The following is a 25,752-nucleotide window of genomic DNA, read 5'->3' as shown; positions in this document are numbered from 1 at the left end:
TTAAGGGTGACACACTGTTGTATACTAATATATATATATATATATATATATATATATATATATATATATATATATATATATACACACACACACACACACACACACACACACACACACACACACACACACACACACACACACGTATCTAGATATATGTGTGTGTGTGTGTGTGTGTGTGTGTGTATAATTCCACCTGAATAACAAGTATGTATTTTGCATCCATTATTATGCTTATGATCATATTTCGAGTGTCACGTTAAAAACATTTAACGTGACACCAGATATTTACCAACACAATCTTAACAAATAACTAAATAATACACACACATACACATACATAATGCTTATTTTCTCCAAATTCACACATGACCTCACAGTCAGAACTGTCAGAAATGATACAGGTTACATATAAACAAGGCCATATGGTGGAGGCAAAATCAACACCTCTGGTCTTGTCCTTATCTAAAGAGAAAGAAGCTGTATAGACCAGCACCACATTCAGTGAAGCAAAGCAAGACAAATAAGGATAATTTTAAAACACCATAATGTTAGGGTTATGAATGTTGAGATTAAAGATTTCAATGTTTCTGGAAACCTAGAGTACGTGTACGGTTGAATTAGCTGCTGCAGGAAACACTGAGGAAACAGTGGGATGGCTTCTGTTGGAATATAGTCAGTAAACGTCTTTTGCCACACTCAGGAAAAGTAAATTATATTGAACATACTGTAACAACTCAATTATTGTACATAACAGGAACAAAAGCGTCCACAAATCTCAAGCAATGCTGGACAAAACTGTCACAAATCCTGACAAGGAATACAATAACAAACACATAATCACTGAATTTATGATTCTCTCAAATATTTCATAAAGTGTGTGAGGTGTCTTTGGAAACTCAGCTGGGTGTAGTGAAAAACTTGTTAAGACACCTCGAAAAATGACTTGACACTGAAAAAGTAATAGCCCAAAAGCAGCAAACCTTAGATTTCGACTGGGTAAAACATCAGTACAGAATGAGAATTAATATGAATGTGACTTTATGGAAAATAATCCGACTGAGGGTTTAGACAGTGTCATCATTTCCAAACTCCCTGTGATCTGTAATGAACTGTGACTGGCTGAGATAAAGGTGGGGAGAGCATGATTGAAATGTATTTCAACTTACACTGAGGAGTGAGTGGCCCTGTAGTTCCCATTTGAGTTTTCACTGGTGATTTGAACACCAAAACCGTATCTTAATGGATGGCCTGAGGAGTGTGAGTGAGGCCAACAGAGACTGAATGGGTAGTCAAACAGAACAACAACAGACCCTTTTACTTGTTTTCAATAAGTGTTTGCACTTTGCACACCATGTCCCTGGCCAGCGTGAGAATTTGCTTGATGTTGTGATGTTCTGCCATTTCTGCAAAGAACAAAACATTTATTTAGAGCTGTCATAAAACATTTATATTGCTGTCAAAAATGTACAAGCTTGACTGAAGTGTACCATTAAAAAACTTAATGATTTCTGTGAAATCCATGTTATTCTCAAGTATGATGTCTCTGTAGATCTCAACAAGAGCCAGGGCGATAAACAAGACAAAATGGCTTGAAGAAGCATATTTTGCAGCCCAGATGGTTTCCCACGCCGCAAACACGTCATCGTACACCAGCTCTGGTGAATTAATAACAAGTAAAATGAGATCAGGCAACAACAAGTAACCAGTTTTGGAGAGATGGATGCATTTTCTATGCTACAAAATGTACCTTTATTGTTTCAGACCAACCCCTGAAGCAGTTACAATAATTTGACTATATCTTCTGTATTGACATTGACATTGCTCTCCACCCACCATCATAACCCATAGATTATTTCAGCCCTAGTCAGAGATGTAACATACAGTGATTGATTGGCATTGTTTCTATAACCTATGAAATGTTGCAGATATCAGCTCATTAATTAGTAATTATTAGTTGTCAATTTGTACTGAAGAGGGAGAATATGTTATACTATACTGCATAGTAACAGTTTACCTCTTTTAAAGTCAAGAAGGAACCATCTGTAGCAGAAGTAGAAGTGGGTGTAGTCCCCATTCTGGTGCATGAGCTCAAAGAGCTCAGAGTCCAGAATCTAAGTGTCGAGAAGAGCAGAATCTTATTCCCATGCAGCAAAAGGTCTTTCTCATTGTCATTTCCTATCAAAGTCACCTGAATTAGAGATCGCATGTTGGCAAAATGCGTGTCCATGGCACCCCCATGAGGAAAATTCTGGTTCATCCTCTTCATGAGCTCAGTGAAGCAACTAAAAGCCATAGCCTCTGAGGAGAAGAGGGTAAAAAAGCACAGTGGGGAAGGATGCAGTAAAAGGGTGAAAAAAAATCTCATAAATCAGAAAATGAATGGAGACTCACCATCATCAAGAATGACCAAGAGAGGGGCCAGGAGGTCACACATACCCTGTACATAACCAACCTCTAGATGCTGCCAGACATAACTACAAAAAATGATGGTCCTGCAAGTGAATCCACTCATGTTAACCTGCTGGTTATATTTGTTCATTTGGTTACCTGCACATGATGTTGCGAAGCTTCTCTAGGTTTGCTGTTGTGAAGTACCAGTAGTTCCGATCACAGCGCTGGACATCCTTGTCAATGCGGTGCAGATTGATTGTGTACAAATCCATGAGTTCTGGCTGCAACACAGACGAGAGAACTCATGCAGTCTTTATTGTCATTTGGCTCTGACCAGGTCCATAGTCATGCTGATTTAACTACAGTAAAATGGCTGAGTTTTACCGAGTAGGTCGTTCCCACGGAGGACACAGGAGAAGCTGCTTCATGCTGCTCATTTTTTACACTGAGGGAGTTGTACTGAGGTAAAATGCTCTCCATCTCAGGCTCCGTATTCTCAGGGCTTCGTTTGCTCCCACCTGCAGTTCTGAGCTTCACCAAGGGGGGCATTGCCTTATCAGAGACATCTTCTGCACTTTCAAATTCACCTGTGTGCCAGGGGGCCAAAGACACTTTGGCTGTGGGAATCACCTCCATTTCAATGACTAAAGGAGACTCGTCTGCTTCTGTGGTGTTAACTGTGGCCCCGTCACATTGCATGGTCTTCATGGCCACTCTGCCAGCTGTACATGTTGGATGTTTGTTATCCGGGTCGTCCTTTACCCCTTCCTCCTTCCTTCCTGCATCTGTGGGCTCCAAGTCTAATGTTGGTGCAGCCCGCTGTGTTTTTAGAGCCACAATACATTCTGTTTCTTCTCTATTTACTGTTTGTATGGACTCACTTGACTTGACTCTGTTAATGTTTTTAACATCCTTTCCTGTTCTTGTTTGATTATCTTTTAATTTTTCTTCACCTTCTGTTTCTGTCTTATATGTTGGATTAACCTCATCCATCTCATTACCATCTATACTTGCATGTTTATCATTCTTCTCATGAAAATGGTCCTGTAGATTGGACAAGAGTGCATCCCTGTTATCCACCTTTGGAAAATTCTCAGTGGTCTCCTTGTCCTTTTCTTCCATCTTGTTCCCCTCCTCCTCCTCCTCCTCCCTTTTTCCAGTCTGGGTGTTGGGGGGTGTTGGGGTAAACTCCATCTGGCTGTTGGGGCTGGGTTCATGCACGGTACTGTCCTCGGTGTGCAATGACTGGTCTGAGTAGCCTGAGGTCTCAGAAAAGTTCCTTGAAGATGGGTGACCAGAGTCAGGGGAGCTTGTACCATTCTGCAATGCACTGCTGAGGATTTTGGAAACCTGCTTCACTTCCTCTCCTTTGGGTTCTGTTTCAATCTGATCTACCTCGTCAACTGACTCAAATACCTGAAACAAAAAGCCAAAGGGAAGCAGGCCACTCCAAGGGAAGGGGTGGGAGGCAGTGAAGAACTAACAGGAAGAGAGTGTGGGAGTGAGAATTAGTTACCAAAGTGGTTATAAGTCTTAAGAGATGTTGACAACAATATTCTTTTTTTAATATTAATGATAAACAGTGACAGTCAAAAGTTTGGACATCACTCAATGTTTTTACTGTTTTTATTTTTATATTCTACATTGTGATTAATAATGTGTCTGCTACTTGTACTCTCTGATGTATTATGATGGCTTTAATCTGAGGTGCTGTTAATGTGTGCTTCTGAGGCTGACAACCCTGATGAACTTCTTGTCTGGAGGTCTTCCTTTCCTTGGTTGAAACTGAAAGGCAGTTTCATAATAGCATTTGGTGGTCTTTGCAACTGCACTTGAGGAAACATTTAAAGTTTAACAGATTGACCATGTCTTAAGGTAATGATGAACTGTCATTTCACTTAAATTAGTTGATTGTTTCTTGCCATAAAACAGATTAAAGCACTAGTCAAATAGGGCTATTCACTGTTTAAATCTTTTTATCAACTCTACCTCTGCACAACACAACTGATTGTCACATTAAGAAGACAAACAGAACACTTTTTTTTTGTTTTCTACAGAAAAACAATGAAAAATCATTGAATGAGAAGGCATGTTCAAACCTTTGACTGATGCTGTATGAACATTAGTATTTTGCGAACATATGGTAGAGTGACATAACCTGCCTGGGTTCCTCCCTACATCTGCCTAGATGAAGCCCATATATGTACAAGCTCATCTGTACAGCATAGTGGAGGTTTTGTCATGGCTTCCTGTAACAGGCTCTACCATTTTTTAAACTCATGATGGTAGAATCAATGCAAAAATCTACAGAAACACAACGTCATTTGATGCATCACATTGCCACCTCAACCAATTTAAGGTTTTGGACTGGCCAAGTCAGTCAGACAAGACTGAAAGGAGAAACCCAGCAAAAGAGGCATTAACTGAACTGAAGCATGCTGTAAAAGCCAGGAAAAGCTTAACCAATTAAGAAGCAAAGCCTATGGGTTGTAGACTTGATGAAATTGTTGCAAGAAAGGGCTATGCAATCATTTCAAAGTATTTGAAACTTTTTTGTTCCGTTTTATTAATGAAATGTGTTATGTAATTTAGCATATCTAGCTGTAAATTAACTAGGCTCTCTTTTTCTATTCATCAAACAGCTTAAATACACAGCAAAAACAAATTACTTGGCTTTGCTGTTCCATGACTTTTGCAGGAGACTAAGCCTCAAAATGCACACAAAAGGTTCAAATTCACTCCGATTGATTAGTTTATCAGAAACCTAAATGCTTCATATCATTTACTGGAAGACACAGTTAGCATCTATTTCTAAACATCCAAGCCAAAACTGATTTCCATCACCACTTAGTCTATGTTAACCTAAGGAGAATAATACCTTCAAGCCAGACTTTAAATGCTATAAATCATCTGATACGTGTTTATACCTACTACCCCAATCTCTGTAGTATGAAAGTGTACCTGTGTGCTGCTGCTGCTGGAGTCACTCTGTAGACGAGTGTGACTCAGTCTGTCTGAGCTGCAGCTCTGCGAAGACTGTCATTGCGGGGTGGCCAATATTCACCAAACAGGAGCAAGACAGGAAACAGATAAGAAAGGCTTGACCGAGTGGAACATAAGAGGCATACTGATTCCATAATATTCCTGAATAAATACTGATGATTTAAACCTTTTTCACATATTTATTTCAAGACACAATACGTTCTAGCTCTTATTCCAATCACCTCATTGCTGATGCTGGAGCATTGGTGGGCTATCTTCTGCACAGTGCTGTCCACACTTGCCCCAGAGGAGCACTTGACCAGTGCTGCTGCATGCTGCTCCTTTTCCCTCTGCTTTACAATGGCCTCACAGCCCAGCCACTCACTCATGGTCTGCTCATAGCAAGCCCGCACCTGCTCATCCACCTGCCGGCAAAGGTCACTGTCACTCCACAGAGGTCAGCAAAGACTAATGAAGATGGCTTACATACATAGTGAAGTTTCATCAGTAAATTCGGTGCGGTACTTTTCAGAGATTCATCACACAACAAACCTCCTTTCTGTCTGATGCTGACATGCCAAACTGGTAGTGACCCAGCAGGAATGGCCAGACCTCCTTGCGCAGAGAGGGATCCACACCTCCAAAGTACACCAGCCGCTGCAGTTCTCTATCCTCATAGGCCTGTTTGGAAGTAAGCATTGTTTATGTGTAAATTTTTGCTAATAACAGTGAGCAATGAAATATAACCAAAGCTTGTAATTTTGTCATTTTGATATAATCTTATCTTTTATAGCTGAACATAACTGGCCTGTCCACTACTTATACTCTATTCCAGAAAATGCCAACAGAAGTTGAGACTCTGAGAGGCTAGTAAAATTTACAATTTAACATACTGGCTCAAACACACACAACTAATATCTGGTTGAATGTCCTTCAACAAGTTGCACCTCGATGCTTTTGGTAGCAATATTTCTAGCCTGCTTTATCCATTTCACAGCCATTTTTTATGTGTGTTTGGGATCATTACTCTCTTGAAACACCCAACTGCCGTTGATCTGAGGTTATGTTGAATGTTGAAGAATGCAGTGCCTGCAGAACCTACTTTTCAGAGATGCTTTCAAATTGTAGGTGTATATTTTAGGCTCCTGCCTGCCTGTCTCTTTTTAAAGTACAATTGGCAATGACACTTGTTTGTTTAATAATTATATGTGGTCAATTCATAAAATGAATAATAATCTAAATTAATATTTAAAGAGTAAAGAGTAAAAAAATTCAGTCCCACTGCTCATTAGAACATTAGAACATCAGAACACTGAACAATAAACACATCTACATATCAGCCCAAATCTCCCTGGCCAGAAAACCGAGAAAAGGACTTTTACACTGCAGTCCTGCATGAACATCTGCCAGATTTTGGGGGTGAGACCTCCAGATGCATCATGGGGCACATCAGGCTCAACAATGGTGTGATTCACAAGGGCTGAGAGGTGGGTACGCACTGTGGAGAGGTGACGGCAATATGCCAGCCCTAAAAAAAGACACACATTTCTACATTTAAACTCTGCTTATTTTCATCAGCTGAAATTTCCAATTAATAGGCAGTGGGTGGTCCATACATACAGCCATAGAAAGCCCGGGAGATGATCTGATACTTCATTTTGTCACAGAGAAGTTTCAGTGGAGTTCTATAGAAGAAGAATAAGAAATAAAAATATACAGCCTTACTATACATAAAACATTTTAATAAAAAACGTGGTTGGAAAAAACTATACCAAGCTGTCATGATCCGGTCCGGCAGGGGTCACTCCGGGTCTGGAGTTCGGACCGGAATTTCATGTTCGTCCTGTGTAATGTTCCCTGATAGTTATCACCTATGTATCATTGTATAAAACTATCCTGTTCGTGTCTGTTTGCCGTTGGGTCATTGTGTGGTGATGTTTGCCCTGTCCTGTGTATTATGTATTAAACCCCTGTCCTGTGACTTTGTGCGTATGCGTCCTCCTTCCTCACCATGCCCAGCCATCCTGACACAAGCTGTTTTTTTATAGATATGAAGAAACACCAAGTGATGGAACACTCACATGAAGTGTCCAAAACTCAATACAAACAAGTGGAAACAAAAACAGAATTTAAACTGCAAACATTTTGTAAATGTAACAAAAAACCCTATGTCAAACATTCATCAAATATATTATTATACATCGTTTCCTGAAAATGTCCATGGCCAGTCCAATTATGACAGCTACATTATGAGACAAAAGTTCTGTTATCCTATTCTAAGCAGCAATATAGTACTAATTTTTATCAGTAGACCTTTGCTTGCTGGAGATTATTAATTTGTTTACCAACCCCTAGTTCTTGTAGCTTATCTATTGATATCAACCTTAAGTTTCACTATTATCTAAAACTATTATCTAAAATCTTTGCACAGTCCTTTATTTTAACATATCAATGTTTCAAACAATATTATGCAAATAAAAACCAATTATGCCCCAAACAATTTCTAAAGTTGAGTGGTGTTATGAACAGTTCAAATACAGTGCAAGAACAAATCATAATCATATCATCCACATCACATTTACTCTCAGGAAATACCTTTTGGTATATTATAAGACTTGAGCAGTACCCTTTACGTTTATGCACAGAAACCAAGAGCTATTAGTGGAACTTGATTTATTTATTGATTTATTCATTACACCACATTGGCTGTACTGAAGGTGAAGAGGCTGTTCTGTACCTCTCATGGTAGCAGCCATTAGGAGCACCTCCATCCGAGAAACTGCATTGGGAACAAGAAGAACAGGACGATTTCCTTGGTGCAGGCTGCCACATGCAGACCCCCTGCTCTATCAGGTCTGCTGTTGCTATTGACAGAACATAAGCAAAGTCAGGGGCAGACATGGTTCAAGTGTTGTACAAACTTGTACAGACCACAGTGAGTGTTGAATGACAGGCTCATTTATAAGGGACAAATTAATATTTACATTGGTAATGTTTATGCTGACTTGTATCAGAGAATCTTACTAGAATTTAGAACCATTAGGGCAGTTCATCCTAGAAATGTTGCTTATTTCTCCCTCTTATAAAATTATTTTAGCTCACTGACCAAATGTAGTGAGGTTAAATATGAGTAATTCATTTATCATGAATAGTAATAAACAGATTCATAACCCTGTAAGACCCAAAACATAAAACAAAGAATGTTATGTTCTCCTACTCATTTGGACTGTTTTCCTATTGGGGTGTATGTGTAATGTCAGATATTGGTCTGTGAAGCGGCAGTCTCCAACTTTTCCATAACTCAATAACATCAATTCCTCATCGTTTTGTTGTTGGTGTTTTAGTGTTTTTTTTTTTTTCATTTTTTAAAAATAAACAGGTGACAAGATTAGCTTTCCTCTCATTTTGCTTTAACTGTGTCCCATAGAATAGTTGGATATACACAGACACCATTATTATCTCCAACACTAATATTAATTTCCTTCTTAATCACTGGTGTAGGTTAATATCCCGGTTGTAATTCGCTTCGTAGAAGTTGATCAATAAAAATATCCTCTGCCTCTGCAGTATTATTCCTGCTTGACCTAGCTTCTAGATCGGTTAGTTCAGCTGCTCCAGGCAGGATGCATCTGCCGCCCACGCCCTAATCTGCTCCACCTCCCTCAATCAGGCTTTGCCTTTCCTCAAGTCTGCTGTCAATGTCTTGTCCCAAGTGGTTAATTGCCATTTTTAACTCCTTTATTGCATGCCTACACTAGTAGGATTCACAGGCAGACATCGTGTTAAGCATAAGCATGTAATATGCAAGATAGGTAGTCCCACCAGATGCCACTATTTGGCATCTCTTTTTAGTTTTGAAAAAAAAATATGGTGAACTTTAAACTATGTAACAAGTAAGCAGATCGTTAAAATGACATTTCAGCAACTCTAAGAAAGAGCAAAATAAAAATGTCCACAAATACATATGATAATATATTTGATGGGAAATAAATATGTTTAATAGACAATTTATGCCTAGTTTGCATATATCCCTCTTACCAAATTCTGATCGGCTGTTAGGGAACAGGATGCGGAAGACATAATCTGTGGCTTCATCCTCCTCTTTATCTGAGACAGAATCAGAGGATCCCTGTGGACATCTCTTCCGTAGCTTGGGAAAAACCTTTCCCTGAAATAAGAAGACAGTGTGCATAAAATGTTGTGGTGAATGCCTTATTTAAAGTCACAATTACGGCCAGCATGGATGTCTTTGGCAACAGGAGGGAACCAGAGAACCAGGAGGAAACCAACACTGCCAACACTGGGGAGAGCATGCAAACCTCGTACACACATAAAGCCAGAGCCCAAATTCGGGCTAACAACCTTGGAGGTGTGATGCCATTATGCCAACTGTTGCCCCAACAAGTTAAAAAATGCTAGCAAATGATTGGCCTTATTTGCGCAAATCAAATACAATATTGGCACTTTTATGTATCGGTGTCATGGCCAATCGGGCATCTGAAGGACAGGGCCAATCAACTCGAGTCCAATGCAAAACCGGTTTCAGACCGAATGCAGGAAGCACTGCCCTGTGCTCTGAAACCCACAGTTTTCTATGGCCTGTACTGTATATCTGAAGAGCAATTTGTGCTATATGCCTCCAAGAGCTTCTACGCATACCGCTGACCAAATTTGTTTTGCTTCGAGAAAAGGTTGATTATGGCAGTGGGTGCGTTCAACATGGGCTTAAGTTGCAGATCTGACGGATGCTGCAGTGCTGGAGAATAAACTCACTGCATCAAGTATTTTCATGGTGCTGCTGGTTTGATTTTATGAATGGAGCATTTTTGATTTCTTTTTCTCAGTCAAAACAGGACTTATTGTCACACAAAACAAAGGAATGAATGTAAAGAAAGAAACCTGGCACGAGTGCCAACAAAGGAAATAAAGGGGACTGAAACCAACCTGTAGGTGTGGCAATTAACGGCCAGGAGCTGAAAGCACAAGCACTAAAGGTAAGGAGTTCAGTCCCCACATTAATGCAGCAGCGTTTCCCTTCTGCCGTCTTTTAACAGCGGCAGCTGTGTGTGATCAGGGCCCTGCTGTTAGGCTGACAGCCATGACAAAAGTTGTGTTGTTACTGAGGCGGCTCCCCCCTTCTTGTCATGATTGGTGGACTGTAATAGGGCAGTGGGCTCAAAATGGCATCTGCTTTGGGACAAGAGGAGAGGGTGTTGGTGTGAAGCGAGAAGGAAGTGGCGTGAAGTGAAGGATTGTGACCAGAGGACAAGAATATAACATAGACTTGAATCATAACTCAACTGACCAGAACTGCTTTGTGTGTGTTTGTTTATATATCTTTGTTTGTAATGGTTAGCCATAAGTGACCCTAGACCAGGGATGTAACAGGGTATGTGCAGTAACGTATTGGGATTGGATTGGAACTGAAAAAATAGATCGGCCATCCTTAACAACACTTCAAAAACACCCAGCATTTCATTCATGTATTCACTTCTACACTGTGCTGACCTTCCCACGCTGCAACCACAGTGGAGGATCCAGCTGACCATGGGGCAGGAGTCCATTTTCCAGGCAGGAGAGGAACTGGAGGAGGTGCCCACCCCTAGGAAACCGAAGAGGGGGTCTCTGGATCCCATCCTGACTCACCAGAACCACTGTCCCACCACTGTCCACTAGAAAATAGATTGCAAAATGTATTTGCATATTATCAAGGCTGGTGTAATCTCATTATTCAGATTATTCCACACAGAGGTGTTGCTGAAATATCATAATACATCAGTTCACTTAAGTTAAATACTTGGTCTACCTTGCTGATGACAATGGAGGTAGACTATCTCCTCAAGGCGTATGGTCATGGCATAGTCCCAATAGACACTGTGAAAGACAGGCCTATCATTTTTCTAAGGGTCAGGCAGCTTGAATCTAAGATTTGTTTTTTTGGAATTGTTTTTTCATTAAGGGCATAAGAGACTGGACATGAGGAGAAATGAACACTGTAGACTGAACACTGTACTGGCTGTGAATGGTGTGAACCCACCACCCTTTTAAATCAAGACATTGGACATGATGCTTTATTTAGCGGATCCTCACCTCTTCTCATAGTCCAGATCTCCCATTGAGCCATTCATCAGCTGATTTGGAGTCCACTTCAGGGTCATGGCATGTGCGGTCTGATGTAAAGAGAGGTACCCTGGAACCGCCGCCATATCATCCCTCTGAAACAGTAAAGAGTAAACTCAGAAACAGTAAAGTATTCATGTAACCATGTAAACTAGAAACGTCTACCATATTCCAGAAAACTAAAGTGCGACTGAGCTCATCTGAACGTTCTAAAGAGGCCCCACCAACATGTCAGTTTTAAAATTGAGTCAGTAGGCTTTAAGCCTTTAAGTTGCATGAAGACTCTACCATTGGAGAAAGTGAAAGTGATTGTCATTATGAAACACAGTACATCACACGGTGACACAACGAAATGTGTCCTCTGCTTTTAACCATCACTCTTGGTGAGCAGTGGGCAGCCATGAAAGGCACCCGGGGAGCAGCGTGCGGGGACGATGTTTTGCTCAGTGGCACCTCAGTGGTACCTTTGACATTTTCTGATTACAAGACACCACTGCCCCTGCCAACCAGAAGCTGCAAGGTGATAGACCTCCTGATTTTCTTGTTAAGCATTGATAAAGCAAAGGCCACATTTAACAGAAATATTTTAGAAAATTAAGCCTTTTCTTAAGTATTAATTATGTGTGTAGTTACCGGCTGTACAAGCACATTGTTCTTTCCAAACAGAAGTGTCGCTCGGGAGTTCTGATGCAGAGACTCCACATACTCTCTGGCAGAAGGGGCTGGCGAAGGTCTCTCATCCATACTGCTGCTGGAGTGTCTTTTCTGAATCTGCACAAAGCACCATCACTCCATTTATTCTTCCATACAACCATTCATCCATCAATTCATTCATCCGTCAATAATCTTACTAATTATTTCACTGTTAACAATCAACAAAATGTTTCCTCTGTATATTTTAATCACTGTGGTGTTTAGGAAGTGTTGGACAGCCCAGAACCACATGTTGACATCACAAGAAATAAGATTTGCTAAGCCACCATCCTCACTGCCCAAAATAAGAATAACAACTTTAAAGTGATGCACCAAGTTCATTCAAAGTACCAGTCATTAGACCCCTGATTAAAAAGCCTGTGTCACAAAATGACGAGGTAGGTGAACAGAGAGGAGGACGAAGAGAAAGAAGGACACAATCGCACAACGTCAAGATACAAGGGTTTAATGGTGCAGAACAGGACAGGGGAGACATCTGGTTCCCCATAAAATTTTGGATTGACTACAAAATCTTACTTTTGACCTATAAAGCTCTAAATGATCTCGCCCTGCAGTACCCGAGTAAACTTTTAGTTCTTTACAACACGCCACGCCCCTGCGATCAACAGGTGCCGGGTCACTACTGGTACCCAAAGTACAGAAGGTCACAGCTGGGAGCAGATCCTTCTCATATAGAGCACCGCAGTTGTGGAACGGTCAGCGTGGAACGACTCAGTCTCAGTGTTTAAATCTAAACTGAAAACACATCTGTTTACTCTGGCCTTCTGTTAAAGTCCCAAACACAGTGTCAATTATTAAGTCCACTTTATCACACAGTCCCCCTATTAAGCACAGACAGTGTTAAATTCACCTTAGTTAGGCTGTCCTGGTTAGGGTATCGGGCCACTGTTGCACAAATATACCACTATAACCACATATCAGTCGTTTAGTCATACAATGCCACCGAGGGTGGTAGTAGCCTAGTGGGTAACATACTCGCCGATGAACCAGAAGACCCACTTACTACCATTGTGTCCCTGAGCAAAAGTTGCACACAAACCCTGCACTGACACCACTTGCAGGCTCACTCTACCCTGGAAGGGGGTCCTTCTCTGTATCACCCCTTCCCAACGTTTCTTCCTTTCTTTTTTCTCTCTCCTACAGTTTTTTCCTTGTGCACAGAAGGGTCAAGTGTGGGGGATGTCAAACCCCATTGAGACATACTGTATGTGATTTTGGGCTATATAAGAAATTACAGACATTTTGTGAGAAACTTACACACAAGGCAGGTCTCTTGGTAGGAGAGTCCTGACGGCAATGAGCACTGTGGATGCGATGTCTCTGGACCAGTTCATCAGCTGAAGGGTCAGTCCAGAAATGGTCTGCTGTCTTCATTTTTGTGTACTCTAGGGCACAAGGTCCCACTGAAACAGAATTAAAGTAATGAGAATAAAGTAAAAAAAACCAAAAAATATACAAATAGTGTATATCTCACATTAATCAAAAAATAAGTATAATAATCATACCCAAAAGAGAAGCAAGGATGTGTCCATCCACAGGATCCATCAGAACAGCCTCCTTCTCATAGAACTTACTGAAATCAGAACAAAAACAAAACTTTTGGAATACTGTTTTCATTTTGATCAATGAGAAGAGTAACATAAAACATGTACTAATGAATACATGTATTCATATTACAAATTATAGGTAACTGATTTCTGTTGTGGGCTGCACACTGCCAATGATCACCATACAAGATCCTATAAATGGAAAGGACAAAGGAAAGGAAATACAATAAATGCATGAACCACTTGTTCCACTCTGCCATTCTGAGTGTCATTTGAAACAAGAAGCAAAAATGCAAAACAATTGCCAGAGGCTAGCCGCTGTTTCACCTCCTCAAATCTCAAATCTCTCTTGCCATAATTAAACGCATCACCTGACGCAATTCTTGGCCACCTGATGGCTGAGAATTGCAAATCAAATTACAATTTTATTTTTAAAAATCAACATTTAATGAAACACATGTACAACATGTTTTACCAAATTTGCAAGCAGCAAATCATATGGAAAGGATGGGTAATATAGACTTATACTGATGTTCATAATTCCATCTATGCATTAATCTATTATTTTAACTTATATGTAATATATTGTTACAGGGTGCCTTAAAGGTGTTTATGCATGAAAAAGTCTATTTCTTAATCAACTCCTTCTTATGGTTGTTGTTTTAAAGTCCTATTCATTTTCTTAGTCAGTAACAGGTTCCAGTTTCTGTTTATATTTGCATTGTTCTGCATGTAGTAGGAGTGTAGTTTAGGTTTATTAAAAAATAAAAAAATACCTATATGCAGATTACATTTTGAACATAAATTATGATATATTTTCAAAAAACACTTCTCTACCAATTTATTCATGGCTCGGTCGTAAATACATGTCTGACGAACCAAGACAATAAAAAACGCTTCTCAAATTTGCCGATTTATGGTTCTTTAATTCTGTATTCCACCTGATAGACGTTCATTAATTTAAATGAAGAGCTACCTTGTCCCAAGATGGCGACTCTGTTGAAGCATTTGCTCCCATAGACTGCCCCATTCAATGTGACATCTAGTGTATATATCTATGAAGATGCAGGTATTAACTTGTTCATTTGGTTTGCTGCCTCAACACAGATCCCTGGTTGTACGGAGCACACACTACAGATTACGACACATAGTACGGACACAAGTATATCAGCTCAAACCTTAACAAAGATACGCATAACTAGCTCACAGCAAGTATTTTTAATACTTAAGTGGGCGTGGTTTTCAGTTGGAACACATATCACCTGATTAGTGAGAATGGGGTATGTGCCCCAACTCTCTCTCTGGTGATTCTGACGGACAGATTTACAGATATCAACTACTGCCTGAACTTTGCTTACTCTGCTGCACGCCAACACAGACTGATTCAAAGTACAAACTATTTCTGAACTATTTCTGCAGCTACCTTTATTCTGACTGCAATCGCAGTAATCACAATTTTCAAATCTATTAAAGATTTTGGTTAAAATTAGTGGTGGGCCGTTATCGGCGTTAACGTGCTGCGATTTATAAGTATATTTCTTCTTTCTTGTGTCTTTTAGTTTCTTATTTCCTAAAGACCTTTATTTTTTTATTTTGTATACCTAGCGCGGATGTATACCTAGCGCGGATGTATACCTGCACTGTAGGGGGCGAGAACGAGTCTTCGAACTGTGAAATTACTAGAGCTGTAATACTCGGATCCTTTTTAGGATTCCGCTTGCTCTGAGTCACTCACTAAACTGATCCGGGTGTGTGAGTCACTTGAGTCACTTGAGTGGAGCGCTAACCCGCTCTCTGATCCGGGTGCGTGAGTCACTTGAGTCACTTGAGTCAGTACGCACCCGGATCAGAGAGTGGGTTAGCGCTCCTGGCGGTTAACTTCCTCTACAACCGGACTCATGTAAGCCAATATATTGGAGTTTACAATTTAGACATGGTGTAGTTAGGACTCGAAGGATTCGGTTCAATGGAGACCTCAGATTCGTGACTCATGAGTCATTTAAAGGATCCGGGCAATTAACCCGGGTGAGTCATGAATCGCACAGCTCTAGAAATTACCACATCACTTTTAAGATTAATCTAGATTAATTTAGATGGCTATAGATTAATCTAGATTAATTTAGATTGCTATAGATTAATCTAGATTAATTCCAAGACTACTGTGAGATTAATCTAGATTAAGAAAATTAATCTATGCCCACCTCTAGTTACTATAAATCGTTTTGGTTAAAATACTATAAATCGTTCAGCCCTACTAAGCTTTTTATAGTTCATAGTATCCCATTCAATTATGTTTGTTTCTTTGTAAGTATAAATTTCTTGTGTAAGTGCAGAATTGTCTGTAACAAATAAACACTGATTGATTGATTGATTTACATTTACATTTACAGCATTTATCAGACGCCCTTATCCAGAGCGACTTACAACCAGTAGTTACAGGGACAGTCTCCCTGGAGCAACTTAGGGTTAAGTGTCTTGCTCAGGGACACAATGGTAGTAAGTGGGATTCGAACCCGGGTCTTCTGGTTCATAGGCGAGTGTGTTACCCACTAGGCTACTACCACCCTGATTGATTGATTGATTGATTGACACACACAAATACAAACAGACAGAAATGCATACATCAAAATATATTCACATTCTTCTTACCTGCTATTCTCCACCAGGTACAGCACAATCTTGTCCAGAACTTTGTCTATGAGAGCAGTACGAATCCACAAATGTTTCATGGCTTGAGGTGAGAGATTTGGCACTTTGGATGGTTTGTGAGTGCTGTCATATGGAAGGGTCTGACTTCTCCTGAAAGCAAAGAGACGTGAGTAAGTAGGGATAAATATCACCTCTTCTTTAGCCCATGAGCCTCCATTTACACGTTTTTAGCATGTATTCTTTACTTCATTCTAGGTTTGAGATGAACTCTAAGGCTGGTACTTGTTACTCAATACTAAAAAAATCCAAACAACTTTTAAAATAATTTTAAAAAGAAAATTATATTTTAGATGATTTTTAATAAAGTTAGAACATTGTATATACACTGCTCAAAAAATAAATAAAGGGAATTGTCACGAGGCGAATTCGGTGACGCACTTGCAGACATACTGTGAGTGGGGGGTCAAGCCGTTGTACAGGGAGAGGACACTGGACGAGCTGGCGAGGAGGACCGGAGGCGTTTAGTCTGTGAGGGAGAGACTGGCGGGAAGAGAGTTCTGGATCTGTGGGGAGTATCGGGGCAGGGGAGAACAGGAAGACGGCGGGTTTCAGGACGGTCCGGGAGCATGGACTGGACGGGTGGACGTCTTGGGCGGCAGGAAGGTAGGGGTGCATGGATTCACATCTTAACACAAGGGGCAGGCAGGCTCAAGGTCAGGGACAGGCAGAAGTCATGGCCAGGAAGTTCAATTAGGAGTTCCGTCGTGGTTTCAAGGGGGTCAGGCAATTCTCGAAGTTGGGGGCAGTTCATAGTTCATAGTTCATGTGTCGAATTATTTGGGCATGGGTAAGTGAGCTAGCTTCTCTGGTGAAGAATCTCATTCAAAGAGCGGGCGGCATCTCCTCGGGGTCACCTGACTTTTATACTCGACGCTGCCCGCTTTCATTTCCACTTCCGGGTCGTTGTCTCCCTGGCTGGTCTGGCGCTCTCTGTTGGGTTGGAGGTGTGTTGGCCATGACAGGAACACTTAAACACCACAATGTAACTTCAAGTCAATCACAATTCTGTGAACTAAAACTGTCCACGCAACACTGATTGACAATCAGTTTCACATGCTGTTGGACTAGACAACAGGTGGAAATTATAAGCAAGTTGCAATACATCCCCAATAAAGGCGTGGTCCTGCAGGTGGTGACCACAGGCTGCACAGCACTCCATGTGCTCGCACGAGGTAGCCTGACTGCCATTAGGTACCAAGATGAGATCCTCAGATCCCTTGTGAGACCATATGCTGGTGCAATTGGCCCTGGTTTCTCCTAATGCAAGACAGTGCTAGACCTCATGTGGCTGGACTGGCCCGCCGTTCCCCAGACCTGAATCCAACTGAGCAGATCTGGGACATCATGTCTTGCTCCATCCACCAACACCATGTTGCAGGATGCTTTAGTCCAGGTCTGGGAGGAGATCCCTCAGGAGACCATCTGCCACCTCAGAAAGAGCATGCCCAGGTGTTGTAGGGAGGTCATACAGCACGTGGAGGCCACATACACTACTGAGCCTCATTTTCACTTGTTTGTAGTGTGTGTCTCTCACGTAAACATTGGGTCCTCCAGGCATCCGGAAGGAAAATTGCTGCCCACTGCAATTCCTATTTTTATAGTCTGTCGGAGATTTCTGTCAACCGGCAGATGCAAAACTGGAATTTAAGTATCAATGCCAGTGCTAATTGATATCAACATCGATAGTAAATTTGACATCGATTTGTATCTGAGAATCGATTTTTTTTACAACATAACGCCATACCCTACATCTTCACTTGGTAGTGTGCTATACAGGTGATTTAGCACCATGAATTTTGTAAGGGGCAGTATACATACATTATGACTTCCATTTGAAAGTTCGGTTCTGAACAATACAAAAAATACTATTTTCTTCATTTGATTAAATAGTGTCTGCAAACACTAAACAGCAAATGGTTGTTTTTTTACATACAGTTCTGGAATAGTGGTTTTTATTTTAGGTTGGGTGCATGGGTACCAAGTTAAATGAAGACATATTTGGAATAAGGCAGAAGCCTGTTACATTGAGCTGCTTGGGAATACACAGCTACTGATACCATTATGGAAATTTGTTAATGTCACACAGTGTGGTGATACTATAATAGTAGTATCACCAGTAGAATCACTACTTTCACATGCATAGGATAGTGAAATGTGTGGTAATCATTAGGTATGATTAGGTAAGCTCAGATGAATGATTTGTAATGTGGACAGAAACAGGCTCTCACTTGCTTTCGATGATCTGCTCCAGCTCTTGGGTCTTCCTGCAGAGCTCCTCAGCAGGGGGGAAGTTCTTTCCCACCTTGGTGAAGAGTGCTGCAATCTTGTTGCTACGCAGAAAACCAGCTGCCCTCCTCTTTAGACCATGCAGCACACATGCTTCTACTGCAGCTGCAGACACACATGGGAAAACATGTCTGGTCACTCGAAAACAGCAAGCACAACGTTTAAGGCTGTATTTGCAGCTGGAAAGAACAACAATGTTCTTTGAGTTGAGATGATTCCAGTATTCTTCTGTCTTAATCCTGAATCTTTTACTTCCAGATCCAGACCCAGAAGCTGGCAGAGATGCCTGCCGAGAAAGGTGGAAGGTGGTTTCCCACTCTTTCACGGTCGTGTTTAAATAGAACCACCTGTGGTGGTGATCTCATCCTATTAATACAGACAAGAAATTAATAATACACAGACATGATTTTTAAAAGTCTTGAATGGCGCAACCCACCAAAATTCTGATTTGCACCTTGCACCAACTTCATTTAAAAGTTCATTCACTTACTTGGGAGCTCATTTACATGAATCTCTCCCCCTTCCCATGTCCCGTCTTTTTTGTGCATTTAGCAAAAAGAAAATTAGGAATCCACCTGTGCCTGACGCATGCAACGACCCAAGATAACTTGTGTTAGCACCTTGCGCCTGGACCAAAACAGAGCCCACAGGGTCGAAATCCTCCATCCCTTGATTTCTTTAAATTTCTGGTTCTGAAACGGCCACATTGGCATATATTGTTTTTTATGATATTTCTGTTGTACCTCCAGCAGTTTTTTGTTGGTCCCAGCTAACATTTTCATCTGTCTCCAAGCTTATTATCAAATAAATAAAATGTCATATTTCCTCGGAAAACTATTATAACACTAGCACTCTCCTCTAAAATCCTTTCAGAATTAAGGAAAAACTACATTTCCTCACAATTACCAGCAGAAAAAGAAGGCACAACGTGCCTTCTCTGGCTTCTTCAGTATTACGATAATGACGCTGTTATCCAAAAGAGAGAGGGGAAATGAGTGTACATTTTTCAGTCATATGCACATTGCCCCAATAATGTTTTTTTTTAAATGTGGCAAAATGGTATCTTCAGTTCAGTTATGGGTGGTAGCAGCCTAGTGGGTAATATACCTGCATATATATCAGATGACCACAGATTCAAACCCCACTTACTAGCATTTTGTCCCTGAGCGATACACTTATCCACAGGGACTTTCGCTGTAACTGCCTGCTAAATGCCATAAATGTAAATGCATTTATAGCAGTTGCTAGCATCTATTACATAATGCAATATGCTGGAGTTTATTTTTTTTTGTGATTTATGATGTCTGCCACGATCCTGACACTTTCCCAGCCACCGAGGATGCAACACACATCATCTCTGCCACTGACACAAACTACACAATGAACCTTTACCTTCTTTTTTCTGCTTACCACAAAATGACACAATATGGCTGCTGTCTTCATGAACAAACTTCCTGGTGACAGCTTCCTCCATTATCTGCTTCACCTTTCAGAGAGAGACGGGAGAGTGTAAATGGACATGCAATGCACAGTTCAACAAAAATGACCAACAAGCTCTACAGTAAAAAAAGAAAAATCTTCTAAGCTCTCAGTGGCATTTCATGAAGGAAGGAAGCCAAATGTACTGACAGAAAAGCACTTTATGGGTTTTTTACTGCGAGATGATTACAGGATGGTGAACAATTTTTCTGTAGATAATAATTGACATATTGCCACTGTATTTCATAATATAATGTAAAATAACAGTATTCAGGAAATTATAAGAAGTCATATTTTCATAATTTAAGTGTATGAATGGTCATACACTGGTGGTAGTAGCCTAGGGTGGTAGTAGCCTAGTGGGTAACACACTCGCCTATGAACCAGAAGACCCGGGTTCAAATCCCACTTACTACCATTGTGTCCCTGAGCAAGACACTTAACCCTAAGTTGCTCCAGGGAGACTGTCTCTGTAAATACTGATTGTAAGTCGCTCTGGATAAGGGCGTCTGATAAATGCCATAAATGTAAATGAATGTAAAATGTCAAAACCAGATTGGTTACTGGTCAAAGCACTGATCAATTATAAAAAAAGACAAACTGAACCAAAGGATCCAACTCACCACCACTAATGTAATTAGAAATTTCAGTATATTATACCTGAATTATTTAAAATTGCTGTCCTTTTACAAAAGACGTCAACACTTTCCAAAGCAGAAGTGCCGCTGTTTACCTTCTGAGGTTCTGAATCAGATGCATCATGGACACACTCCAACCATGTTGCTCCCGACCTTGGCAGGCATGTGTCTCCATTTGAAAATAATGTAAAAGCACACACAATCGGCTCTAAAACAAAACCGAACTGTAGGGCTTTTAGCTCACAGCCCTCACAAAACAGAGCTGCATTAATTGTGTTGTTTTGACCTGTTAAGTATTTACAGAGCTGCACACACTGTGACAGGTTGTGGAATGGAAAAGAATCTCTAACATCAAATTACCAACAATGAACCCAACAAAGAAAACTATGACAAAGATATGGTAAACTGCAGCATACATTTTCAGTCATGCATTCATTCATTTTCAGCCATTTTTCATCATAGGTTTCCCAGCATTAATGCCCATTTGTGTCCAATAGCCTTCCTTGATTTGAAAACAGGGTCTTTGATACTCTTTGTCTCTTAGCTTTTCAGACCCACCATCCTATTTGATTCAACAAAGAGAAACATTTACAATTCCTGACATTTCCATTATGTCTCAAATAAACAGTGTAGCATTTAAATAGCTCCTCAGTATCTCTAAGAAATGGAAAAAAAGAGAAATATAACCGGTGATAAACGGGCCTCATAAACATAGTGCAACAGTAAAACAATGGATGCGTGCAGAATGATTTGATTCCTCTGCTCCTGTGAGAGAACCCCCGCCCCCTTCTCTCCAGCACAATTAGAGAGCACACTAAGCCCCTTTTAGCCTGGAGGAGTTTTTAAGAGCCTCACACACACAGAGACTCATGCACGGGAACCTGCAGTCTGTGTGTCTCAGTAGACTCAAGATTCAAAAGAGGTTTATTGTCAATACATCAGTATACACGGTAAACAGTGTCTTGAAATGATGTTTCACACAAATCCCCCATCGTGCAATTACAAATATATCGCTCTCTCTATATATATATATATATCGATTACATATAATATGAATTAAAAAAATTGCATGCTTAAAAAATAAAAAACATTCTGTACACTAAACAAGGACAACACCATATAAGACACCCAAAGTTGTGCATTGTGCAATGAACTGGTTCAAGTATATATTATATTTAAAAGGAGACACATGAGACAAGACAAACAGAAGCAAAATGTCAATGAACAAAAATGGGCTGACTTTTTTTTTTTGTTGTAAATGGGATGTTGTGTAAATGAGCTGAGCTTGAAAGTTTGGGATGTGAGAAAACACATATAATGTAAAAACTTTTTGAATATATTTGAATGTGAATCAGAATCAAATCCCTTTGTATTAGAAAATTAAACAATCCAGATTATTTCACTTCCTGTTTGCCCGGAGCTATTGGCTGTGAGTCTTGAGATACACATGAATACTGCATACTGTGACAGGTGTGTCTCTTTCCAAATCATGTCCAATCAACAGTTTTTTCAACAGTTGGACTCCAATTCAGCTGCAGGAACATCTCAGGGATGATCAGGGGAAACAGGAGGCGTCTGAGCAAAAAATTTTGAGCTACATGGCAAAGGCTATGAATATTTTTGGATAATTTAGATATCCTAAAGGATATGTCAGACATTCATAGGTGCGTTTGTTACCCACTAGGCTACTACCACCCTCTCTCACCACAGCACAGCTCCTCGCTTTCCCCTGCATAAACCTAAGCACATCATGCAAATGCACCCTCCTAACAATCCCACATCTAATCACATAATGCTTCAACGAGACAGGCAGGGCTCCTAACAACAAATAGAATGATCAATGAGACTTGGCTGGCCATGACCCTGTCACTGAATTACATTCTTTTTCTTTTGGTATGTTGACTAGGGCAGACCAGGAACGTCCCATAACATCTGCAGATAGGGAGATGATATGGGCCGTCTGTGTAGCAATTAAGCCCTTGAAATCTCTGCACTTGCCCCTTTTCTTTGCCTCCATTGTCATTCTCCATTTGTCAAATCTAGCTCCAGCCTCTCATGTCAAAGCCAATCACATTGGTGAGCTTGTGTCCTCTGGTGGCCACAAGGACCCCAAAATGTAATACTTGATAATTAAGACCTATAAAAGTTTTAGACACTTAGGGTTGGTCTGCATTAAAATACAATGTATTTGTTATTCTGAAATACTCTTTTATAGACAACGTGGCAAATAATATAGATTTAAATATATACCGTGTCAACATAGACTTAAATAAATATGTTTTGACAAGTAATCATGATTTATGTGCATAATCAACATTTTCCTGGCTTTGTTGGGATCTGAGACTAGATTCACAATAAAACTGCATAATGAGTAAAAATGTAACATGACCATGCGTCTTGAAAGCCCCGCTTTCCTGCACGATGACACGCTGGTCATGGTGCTGTACTACACTGAAACCTGACACTGTTCAGGCAGAGGAAAGATAAATAAGCTGTGTGTTCAACCTTCATGAGTCTAAAACAAATACAGGTGTGTGCTCGAGTGTGTCCCTGGCATGTATGTGTGTGAGGCAGGTGTGTGACTGCTATGATCAAATTCCTAACACATGGCACATTAAATTAAAGGTACCACAGACTGGTTTGTGACATGATGCAAGCGAGTCACAGGCAATACGAGTCATGGGCAAATCCTCGGCCACTAGAGGCAGGGCATGGATGTTTCAGTTGTTGGAAGAGCGGTAACCATGGATGTTTCCATTGCTGAAACTGAAGACACCAGTGCTGCTGATGACGCCCACAATGCCTGCATCCATCACCCTGGCCAGAAACTGCCCACCACAACCAAAGGTCAAAACCAGCACTCCCCAAACAGCATCCACTGCCAAAAATGGATTCATTTATGGAGTTTCAGCCATTGCCAACCCATGTCTCATGCTCTCAGAACCATTCTTTCAGATCAATGAATCCTGAAATGTCCCTTGCCATCGGGAAAGGAAAAATACATTGATTGTGAAACGTAGTCATTCGGTATAGTTAGGCATTTCAGCATGTTCAGCTTCGGTTTATCGACTGAACTGGAGCAAACCCCAGATCAAAACACAGCAGGGTCATAGCGCCTTTTTTAACCTGATGAATAATTTAGATGTAGTTTTACTGCCAAGTTGTATGGAAAATCCCCTTCAGGTCTCCCCAATTAGTCCTTGGAGACTAATATGCAAATAATACAGATCAAGTGATTGTCCATTTGTTGATGTGTTAAATTTTACATTACAATACCACCATTATAAGGCATTATAATGTAATGATCATAAAATATTCAGCATTTTCTGTTAACCATAAAATGAACTGGGGGAATGACAAAAATCAAACACCATTAACCCGTGACAAAGACAAGACGACCTCTTGGAGCGTCAATTTTGAAATCTGAAATCTCTCTGCCATCCTCATCTGCAGAAAAAGATGCTCAAGTACGATCTCATGATTCACATACCAGCCAGAGCATTTGCTGTGCACCCATTTCCACGGTTTTACATGTTGTCTTGTGTTTAAACCCAAAGTACCTGCCATAATTAATATTGATCCATAAAGACCAATGTCATTGATGATCTTTGCACATGTTTAATGAAAAATACCATTTACTTCAACATTTATGGTGCGTCATACCCAGTTCCCTCACCGACGCGACTTTAATTTGGCCCTTCATGGCAACTGTAAAATACACTTCAGGTCCATGCTGTAAATGTAAAACATGTATCTTCTGGAGCAAAGTTGGCGGAGCAGCAGCCTGGTTCCTGCCAACCTGAGCTTAGGGAACCATTAGGGCAAAAAAGAAACTCGTTCTGAATTCACAAAAATGACATTAGACTCATTGCTTCTTTCAACCTTTTAGAATTGTGTGGTTTGTGCTACAGTCCAAATTTATACATATATAATCTCCAATTCGCTGCAATAATCGTTTCATAATGTAGCCAGTAAGGCCGATATTTGTGTCGCCGGCGGCTGACGTGTCGCCTGCAACACCCACCTGCTTTTTGACGTTCCGCAGCAGCCTCTGGCGAATCTCGGCCTCTGCAACGCAACAGGAAACACGGTCCCTTGTCACCACGACGCGCGTCTGGACACATTTGACGACGCGAACGGGAGTCTGGACTCACCTGCCATGGCACTTGTCGTCGTCGCCACCGCCGCCGCCGCCGCCGTCGTCGCCGGACTGGAGGTGGGGTCGAGTCCAGCGGAGCCGCCGGAGCCAGCAGCCCCCCTCCAGCGCGACTCTTAAAGCGGCACTCAGCGAAGCGAATAAATCAACTGGTGAGAAGACTACAGAAACAGGCACTGGAGGCTGCTGTGCTGAGCACCACCTTTTCTGGCACTTTCCACGACACCTACAAAATGGTGCTTGGTGATGCCCATGGCAGGCCCAGTATTCCGTGGAGGAAGATTTCAGGACACGATGGCATTTGTAAAAAAAATCATGTTCGTTTATGTGGGAACATTTTTTTTTCAATTAAATCACACCCTTAATAATATGGAGTGATTAGTGCAAATGTAAAGGGTTTGGCACATTTTTTGACCACGAAACAGCAAACAGCCTCTTCAGAAAGATCAACAATGAGACCTAAAAAATACACGTAGAGGTGGGTATAGCCATTACACCATAGCTATAGTGGAAGTATGCCAGTGAAATCCATTTAAATAGTTTGAGCACCCTTTGGAGTATAAATTCTAACACAAAATCATATCATTTTTCACCTTTATGTAACAGTGTGAAATAACACCAATGTATTGTTACCCATTGATCTGCCGGTAGACTTTTATTTTGATAACTGGCTGTAGGGCAGATTTCCTGTTATGCAAAGGTTTCAATTCTGTTTCAATCTGAATAAAAA

The 25,752-nt window shown here is 40.7% G+C and overlaps 1 protein-coding gene across 3 annotated transcripts; it reads right to left on the bottom strand.

The window, feature by feature from the left end:
* Window positions 1–157: 157 nt before the first annotated feature.
* On the bottom strand, window positions 158–25,298 carry sgsm1a (small G protein signaling modulator 1a). Of its 3 annotated transcripts, XM_028996006.1 has the most exons (26): window positions 25,021–25,298; window positions 24,891–24,934; window positions 20,962–21,035; window positions 20,160–20,235; window positions 18,692–18,854; window positions 16,404–16,553; window positions 13,713–13,780; window positions 13,465–13,610; window positions 12,127–12,264; window positions 11,464–11,588; window positions 11,180–11,247; window positions 10,882–11,045; window positions 9,412–9,541; window positions 8,111–8,237; window positions 6,994–7,058; window positions 6,756–6,901; window positions 5,926–6,054; window positions 5,616–5,798; window positions 5,353–5,427; window positions 2,776–3,870; window positions 2,548–2,672; window positions 2,392–2,474; window positions 2,189–2,298; window positions 2,015–2,111; window positions 1,488–1,655; window positions 159–1,403 (listed from the first exon to the last, which is right to left on the bottom strand). In XM_028996006.1, the coding sequence occupies exons 4-26, from the start codon at window positions 20,221–20,223 to the stop codon at window positions 1,315–1,317; spliced, it is 3,708 nt and encodes a 1,235-aa protein (XP_028851839.1). In that variant the 5' UTR covers window positions 20,224–20,235; window positions 20,962–21,035; window positions 24,891–24,934; window positions 25,021–25,298; the 3' UTR covers window positions 159–1,314. The 3 variants fall into 3 exon arrangements, with proteins under 3 accessions (XP_028851837.1, XP_028851839.1, XP_028851836.1); XM_028996004.1 differs by lacking the exon at window positions 20,962–21,035 and having other exon boundaries at window positions 158–1,403; window positions 2,776–3,807; window positions 25,021–25,160; XM_028996003.1 differs by lacking the exon at window positions 20,962–21,035 and having other exon boundaries at window positions 25,021–25,160.
* Window positions 25,299–25,752: the final 454 nt, after the last annotated feature.

This window comes from Denticeps clupeoides, chromosome 11 (assembly GCF_900700375.1).
Source record: "Denticeps clupeoides chromosome 11, fDenClu1.1, whole genome shotgun sequence".
Classification (NCBI taxonomy): Eukaryota; Metazoa; Chordata; class Actinopteri; order Clupeiformes; family Denticipitidae; genus Denticeps; species Denticeps clupeoides.
The sequence above is the reverse complement of the archived record's forward strand: the minus strand, read 5'-3'. Positions and strand labels throughout refer to the sequence as shown.

What these genes read in the sequence shown, in the direction of transcription:
- sgsm1a (XM_028996003.1), bottom strand. An exon ending in CATCCTTGCTTCTCTTTTGG is followed by an intron (nt 13,611 to 13,712) that starts GTATGATTATTA and finishes ATTCTGTTTCAG; the next exon opens with TGGGACCTTGTGCCCTAGAG. An exon ending in ACATGCGATCTCTAATTCAG is followed by an intron (nt 2,112 to 2,188) that starts GTGACTTTGATA and finishes CTCGACACTTAG; the next exon opens with ATTCTGGACTCTGAGCTCTT.